The 8,831-nt window shown below is 40.3% G+C and overlaps 1 protein-coding gene and 1 long non-coding RNA gene across 2 annotated transcripts in view; both read right to left on the bottom strand.

Moving 5' to 3' along the window:
• Nucleotides 1-994: 994 nt before the first annotated feature.
• Nucleotides 995-1,703, bottom strand: LOC121845880. The gene is made up of 2 exons (XR_006082828.1): nucleotides 1,588-1,703; nucleotides 995-1,470 (listed from the first exon to the last, which is right to left on the bottom strand). It is a non-coding gene; the product is annotated as an uncharacterized LOC121845880 (long non-coding RNA).
• A 3,097-nt stretch (nucleotides 1,704-4,800) lies between these two features.
• Nucleotides 4,801-8,831, bottom strand: part of LOC121845878 (cdc42-interacting protein 4 homolog) — a 40,453-nt gene continuing 36,422 nt past the window's right edge. Inside the window, exons 14-15 of the mRNA XM_042318069.1 lie at nucleotides 5,808-5,917; nucleotides 4,801-4,996 (exon numbers count right to left, since the gene is read on the bottom strand). Of these exons, the coding sequence (XP_042174003.1) occupies nucleotides 4,857-4,996; nucleotides 5,808-5,917 (250 nt within the window). The 3' untranslated portion in view covers nucleotides 4,801-4,856. The remainder of the gene's footprint in view (nucleotides 4,997-5,807; nucleotides 5,918-8,831) is intronic.

Below are 8,831 nucleotides of genomic sequence, written 5' to 3'. Positions count from 1 at the left end.
ACCCTGTTAACAACTTTATTCTGTAGAGTTTACCCTGTTAACAACTTTATTCTCTAGAGTTTACCCTGTTAACAACTTTATTCTGTAGAGTTTACCCTGTTAACAACTTTATTCTGTAGAGTTTACCCTGTTAACAACTTTATTCTGTAGAGTTAACATGTTCTGTAGAGTTTACCCTGTTAACAACCTTATTCTGTAACAACTTTATTCTGTAGTTTACCCTGTTAACAACTTATTCTGTAGAGTTTACCCTGTTAACAACTTTATTCTGTAGAGTTTACCCTGTTAACAACTTTATTCTGTAGAGTTTACCCTGTTAACAACCTTATTCTGTAGAGTTTACCCTGTTAACAACCTTATTCTGTAGAGTTTACCCTGTTAACAACCTTATTCTGTAGAGTTTACCCTGTTAACAACCTTATTCTGTAGAGTTTACCCTGTTAACAACTTTATTCTGTAGAGTTTACCCTGTTAACAACCTTATTCTGTAGAGTTTACCCTGTTAACAACTTTATTCTGTAGAGTTTACCCTGTTAACAACTTTATTCTGTAGAGTTTACCCTGTTAACAACTTTATTCTGTAGAGTTTACCCTGTTAACAACTTTATTCTGTAGAGTTTACCCTGTTAACAACTTTATTCTGTAGAGTTTACCCTGTTAACAACTTTATTCTGTAGAGTTTACCCTGTTAACAACTTTATTCTGTAGAGTTTACCCTGTTAACAACTTTATTCTGTAGGGTTTACCCTGGTAACATCTTTATTCTGTAGAGTTTACCCTGTTAACAACCTTATTCTGTAGAGTTTACCCTGTTAACATGTTAACAACTTTCTTCTCAACCAGCCAGGTGTCTGTAGTGTTTTTTTAAGGGAAATCACTGGAACGTTCTGAGTTAACACATTTTCTATTCAGATGATTTAAAACATCACTGTGTCAACTTTGGTCTGTTAAAAAAAAAAGACAAACACACTACAAAATGAAACAAAACATCAAATTTGACATAAATCTATTTATTATTTGTATTTATTCTCAATCAAAATAGTTCACAGGGTATTTAGAGGTCAACACATAAGTAGTTTTAAAATGTGATCAAATAATAACATACAGACACTCCATAAAACATTGAGAAGCAGCGAGTGACGAGTCCAGTTCCATTTAACCAGGGAGATGTGAGGTCAAACGAGACCTGGAGGGCTGACAGACACTGTCCTGTTCCCCCCCCAGTTCCATTTAACCAGGGAGATGTGAGGTCAAACTAGACCTGGAGACACTGTCCTGTTCCCCTGTGGCCTCCTGTTCCTCTGTGAGGTCAAACTAGACCTGGAGGGCTGACAGACACTGTCCTGTTCCCCTGTGGCCCCCTATTCCCCCGTGGGCCTCCTATTCCCCTGTGAGGTCAAACTAGACCTGGAGGGCTGACAGAATGCCTCCCCTGTGGGCCTCCTGTTCCCCTGTGAGGTCAAACTAGACCTGGAGGGCTGACAGACACTGTCCTGTTCCCTGTGGCCTCCTATTCCCCCGTGGGCCTCCTATTCCCCTGTGGCCCCCTATCCCCCGTGGGCCTCCCCCTGTGAGGTCAAACTAGACCTGGAGGGCTGACAGACACTGCCTCCCCTGTGGCCTCCTGTTCCCCTGTGAGGTCAAACTAGACCTGGAGGGCTGACAGACACTGCCTCCCCTGTGGCCTCCTGTTCCCCTGTGAGGTCAAACTAGACCTGGAGGGCTGACAGACACTGCCTCCCCTGTGGGCCTCCCGCTACCCCGTGGGCCTCCCGTTAGCCCCCCCGCTACCCCGTGGGCCTCCCGCTACCCCGTGGGCCTCCCGTTACCCCGTGGGCCTCCCGTTATCCCCCCCCCGTTACCCCGTGGGCCTCCCGTTATCCCCCCCCGTTACCTCGTGGGCCTCCCGTTATCCCCCGTTACCTCGTGGGCCTCCCGTTATCCCCCGTTACCTCGTGGGCCTCCCGTTAACCCCCCGTTCCCCCGTGGGCCTCCCGCTACCCCGTGGGCCTCCCGCTACCCCGTGGGCCTCCCGCTACCCCGTGGGCCTCTGGTCAAAGGTAGGGGACTATATAGGGAATAGGGTGCCATTTTGGGACATGTAATTGATACATGATTTGGTGTCCCAGGTCTGAATGAGACGGCTGGGATTCAACCTAAAGGTGCACTGACCACGTCGCACCGTTAACCAGCTCATTCCTCTGGTTGTCATGGTAAACGCTGCGGATGTCAGCTGAACATTTGATTGAACAGTCTAGTTTGGTTTGCTCATAATCCACAATGCGCCTTTGATTGAATCCCGGGCTGGACGGAAGTTAAACTATCAGAAACACCAGGGGTCCTCCAGGAGGAGTTAGACAGCAGTAGTCACAACACCACCACCACCACAGACCCATCTGATTGGCCAGAACCTGACCACGGACCCATCTGATTGGCCAGAACCTGACCACGGACCCATCTGATTGGCCAGAACCTGACCACGGACCCATCTGATTGGCCAGAACCTGACCACGGACCCATCTGATTGGCCAGAACCTGACCACGGACCCATCTGATTGGCCAGAACCTGACCACGGACCCATCTGATTGGCCAGAACCTGACCACGGACCCATCTGATTGGCCAGAACCTGACCACGGACCCATCTGATTGGCCAGAACCTGACCACGGACCCATCTGATTGGCCAGAACCTGACCACGGACCCATCTGATTGGCCAGAACCTGACCACGGACCCATCTGATTGGCCAGAACCTGACCACGGACCCATCTGATTGGCCAGAACCTGACCACGGACCCATCTGATTGGCCAGAACCTGACCACGGACCCATCTGATTGGCCAGAACCTGACCACGGACCCATCTGATTGGCCAGAACCTGACCACCCCATCTGATTGGCCAGAACCTGACCCCGGACCCATCTGATTGGCCAGAACCCATCTGATTGGCCAGAACCTGACCCCGGACCCATCTGATTGGCCAGAACCTGACCCACCCATCTGATTGGCCAGAACCTGACCCATCTGATTGGCCAGAACCTGACCCATCTGATTGGCCAGAACCTGACCCATCTGATTGGCCAGAACCTGACCCATCTGATTGGCCAGAACCTGACCCATCTGATTGGCCAGAACCTGACCCATCTGATTGGCCAGAACCTGACCACGGACCCATCTGATTGGCCAGAACCTGACCACAGACAGTTAAACCACAAAAAGAGAGAGAGATAAACAGAACAAAGAAACAACAACCAAAACAGTCTGTATGAACTGGATCAGACGGTAACCATAACAACCACAGACATGGTCAGAGAATCAGACAACCAATAAGAACCGCAGAAACATTTAAAAACTGATCAGTTTCACATACAGTCTGCGTCCCAATTGGCCCCCTATTCCTCACAGGCCTCTGATCAAAATTAGTGCACTATATAGGGAATAGGCCTCTGATCAAAATTAGTGTACTATATAGGGAATAGGGCCCTGGTCAACAGTAGTGTACTATATAGGGAATAGGGCCCTGATCAACAGTAGTGTACTATATAGGGAATAGGGCCCTGATCAACAGTAGTGTTCTATATAGGGAATAGGTCTCTGATCAAAATTAGTGCACTATATAGGGAATAGGGATCTGGTCAAAATTAGTGCACTATATAGGGAATAGGGCCCTGGTCAACAGTAGTGTTCTATATAGGGAATAGGCCTCTGGTCAAAATTAGTGCACTATATAAGGAATAGGGCTCTGGTCTATAGTAGTGCACTATATAGGGAATAGGGCTCTGGTCTAAAGTAGTGTTCTATATAGGGAATAGGGCTCTGGTCTATAGTAGTGTTCTATATAGGGAATAGGACTCTGGTCTATAGTAGTGTTCTATATAGGGAATAGGGCTCTGGTCTATAGTAGTGTTCTATATAGGGAATAGGGCTCTGGTCTATAGTAGTGTTCTATATAGGGAATAGGGCTCTGGTCTATAGGGAATAGGGCTGTTCTATATAGGGAATAGGGCCCTGGTCTATAGTAGTGTTCTATATAGGGAATAGGGCCCTGGTCTACAGTAGTGTTCTCTATAGGGAATAGGGCTCTGGTCTATAGTAGTGTTCTCTATAGGGAATAGGGCTCTGGTCTATAGTAGTGTTCTATATAGGGAATAGGGCTCTGGTCTATAGTAGTGTTCTCTATAGGGAATAGGGCTCTGGTCTATAGTAGTGCACTATATAGGGAATAGGGCCCTGATCAACAGTAGTGTTCTGTATAGGGTATCATTTGGGATCTAACCACTCTTCTGATGAGAGAACATGTGACAAACAAGTACACTATATAGGAAACAGGGTGGTGTTTGGGACGCAGGTCCATAAAATAGTGGCTTCACCATCCAGCTGATAACAATTTCATCCAAATCTGATAACTAGGATAGCAGTCATTTAATATAAAAACAATCACAATGTCATGGCAACTAATGATCTGTGATTAGGTAAGTATAGGGAGAGAGGAATGGGACTGGGAGAGAGGGGTGGAGGGAGAGGAGGAGGGGTGGAGAGAGGTAGAGAGAGGTAGAGAGAGTGAGAGAGAGGTAGAGAGAGAGAGAGAGAGGTAGAGAGAGAGGAAGAGGTAGAGAGAGAGGAAGAGGTAGAGAGAGAGTGAGAGAGGTAGAGAGAGTGAGAGAGAGAGAGAGAGAGAGTGGGAGAGAGGTAGAGAGAGAGTGGGAGAGAGGTAGAGAGAGAGATGAAGGGGTGGTACTGCTTAAACACACAGAATGGAAGTCCTTGGCTGAAAGGAGTGTGTGTCTGTCCGTCCGTGTGTGTGTTAAATCGGTGTATCCATGTGTGTGTGTGTGTGTGTGCATGTGTGTGTTATTGTCTAGAATTTGACGTAGGATGAGGGGATGTATCCTTCGTCTCCGTTGGCTCGTAGAATCCTCATCCATCCATCTCCTTTATCACTCTCCATCACACTGAGCTGCTCGCCTTCTGTTATAGACACTGTCCCCTGACTGGACCCTGGAGACACACACACACTAGTTATAGACACTGTCCCCTACTGGACCCTGGAGACACACACACACTAGTTATAGACACTGTCCCCTGACTGGACCCTGGAGACACACACTAGTTATAGACACTGTTCCCTACTGGACCCTGGAGACACACACTAGTTATAGACACTGTTCCCTACTGGACCCTGGTGTGTGTGATGGCGTATGTGTGATGGTGTGATGGTGTGATGTGTGTGTGATGGTGTGATGTGTGTGGGATGGTGATGTGTGATGTGTGTGTGATGGCGTGTGTGATGGTGTGCGTGTGTGATGGTGTGCGTGTGTGATGGTGTGCGTGTGTGATGGTGAGCGTGTGTGATGGTGATGGCGTGTGTGATGGTGAGCGTGTGTGATGGTGTGTGTGATGCGTGTGTGATGGTGAGTGTGTGTGGTGTGCGTGTGTGTGATGGTGTGCGTGTGTGATGGTGAGCGTGTGTGATGGTGAGCGTGTGTGATGGTGAGCGTGTGTGATGGTGTGCGTGTGTGATGGTGTGCGTGTGATGGTGATGTGTGTGATGGTGTGTGATGGTGTGCGTGTGTGATGGTGTGGTGTGCGTGTGTGTGGTGATGTGTGATGCGTGATGGTGATGGTGTGCGTGTGTGATGGTGTGTGTGTGTGATGGTGTGCGTGATGATGGTGTGTGTGTGATGGTGTGCGTGTGTGTGATGGTGTGCGTGTGTGTGATGTGTGTGCGATGGTGTGATGGTGTGTGTGATGGTTTGTGTGATGGTGTGGTGTGTGTGATGGTGTGTGTGTGATGATGGTGTGTGTGTACCTTGGAAGGTGTAGAGGGCAGTAGCCTTTCCTATAGGAGTCTCCACATCTTCATCAAAGTCTTCATCAAACTCTGAGTAGATGTTCTGAGACGGATCAGCTGACATGGAACTGAAGACAGAGACACACACACACACACACACATTATATTAACACATAGACATTATATAAACACACACACATTATATAAACACACACATTATATAAACACACACACACTATATTAACACATAGACATTATATAAACACACACACACATTATATTAACACATATAGACATTATATAAACACACAGACATTATATAAACACACAGACATTATATAAACACACAGACATTATATAAACACATATAGATTTTATATAAACACACACATTATATTAACACACACACACACTATATTAACACACAGACATTATATAAACACACACACACACACACACACATTATATAAACACACACACATTATATAAACACATATAGACATTATATAAACACACACACATTATATAAACACACACATTATATAAACACACACACATTATATAAACACACACATTATATAAACACATATAGACATTATATAAACACACACACACTATATTAACACATATAGACATTATATAAACACACACACATTATATAAACACATATAGACATTATATAAACACATACAGACATTATATAAACACACACACATTATATAAACACACACATTATATAAACACACAGACATTATATAAACACACAGACATTATATAAACACACACACATTATATAAACACACACAGACATTATATAAACACACAGACATTATATAAACACACAGACATTATATAAACACATATAGACATTATATAAACACACAGACATTATATAAACACAGACATTATATAAACACATATAGACATTATATAAACACATACAGACATTATATAAACACACACACATTATATAAACACACACATTATATAAACACATATAGACATTATATAAACACATACAGACATTATATAAACACATATAGACATTATATAAACACATATAGACATTATATAAACACATATAGACATTATATAAACACATACAGACATTATATAAACACATATAGACATTATATAAACACATATAGACATTATATAAACACATATAGACATTATATAAACACATACAGACATTATATAAACACATACAGACATTATATAAACACACACACATTATATAAACACACACACATTATATAAACACACAGACATTATATAAACACACAGACATTATATAAACACACACACATTATATAAACACACACACATTATATAAACACATATAGACATTATATAAACACATATAGACATTATATAAACACATATAGACATTATATAAACACACACACACTATATTAACACATAGACATTATATAAACACACACACATTATATAAACACACACACATTATATAAACACACACACATTATATAAACACACACATTATATAAACACATATAGACATTATATAAACACATATAGACATTATATAAACACATACAGACATTATATAAACACACACACATTATATAAACACACACATTATATAAACACACACACATTATATAAACACATATAGACATTATATAAACACATATAGACATTATATAAACACACACATTATATAAACACACACATTATATAAACACACACATTATATAAACACATATAGACATTATATAAACACACACACACTATATTAACACATAGACATTATATAAACACACACACATTATATAAACACATACAGACATTATATAAACACACACACATTATATAAACACACAGACATTATATAAACACACACACATTATATAAACACACAGACATTATATAAACACACAGACATTATATAAACACACAGACATTATATAAACACACAGACATTATATAAACACACACAGACATTATATAAACACACAGACATTATATAAACACATACAGACATTATATAAACACATACAGACATTATATAAACACACACACATTATATAAACACACACACATTATATAAACACACACATTATATAAACACATATAGACATTATATAAACACATATAGACATTATATAAACACATACAGACATTATATAAACACATACAGACATTATATAAACACATATAGACATTATATAAACACATATAGACATTATATAAACACATATAGACATTATATAAACACATACAGACATTATATAAACACACATAGACATTATATAAACACACATAGACATTATATAAACACATATAGACATTATATAAACACATAGACATTATATAAACACACACACACATATATAACACACAGACATTATATAAACACACACACATTATATAAACACACAGACATTATATAAACACACACATTATATAAACACACAGACATTATATAAACACACAGACATTATATAAACACACACACATTATATAAACACACAGACATTATATAAACACACAGACATTATATAAACACACACACATTATATAAACACAGACATTATATAAACACATATAGACATTATATAAACACACAGACATTATATAAACACACAGACATTATATAAACACACAGACATTATATAAACACACAGACATTATATAAACACATACAGACATTATATAAACACACAGACATTATATAAACACATACAGACATTATATAAACACATACAGACATTATATAAACACACACACATTATATAAACACATATAGACATTATATAAACACACACACACTATATAAACACACACACATTATATAAACACACAGACATTATATAAACACACAGACATTATATAAACACACAGACATTATATAAACACACAGACATTATATAAACACACAGACATTATATAAACACACAGACATACTATATTAACACATATAGACATTATATTAACACATAGACATTATATAAACACACAGACATTATATAAACACACACACATTATATAAACACACACACATTATATAAACACACA

This window comes from Oncorhynchus tshawytscha, unplaced genomic scaffold, assembly GCF_018296145.1.
Source record: "Oncorhynchus tshawytscha isolate Ot180627B unplaced genomic scaffold, Otsh_v2.0 Un_contig_2678_pilon_pilon, whole genome shotgun sequence".
Taxonomy (NCBI): Eukaryota; Metazoa; Chordata; class Actinopteri; order Salmoniformes; family Salmonidae; genus Oncorhynchus; species Oncorhynchus tshawytscha.
This window is presented reverse-complemented; position numbering and strand designations above follow the sequence as displayed.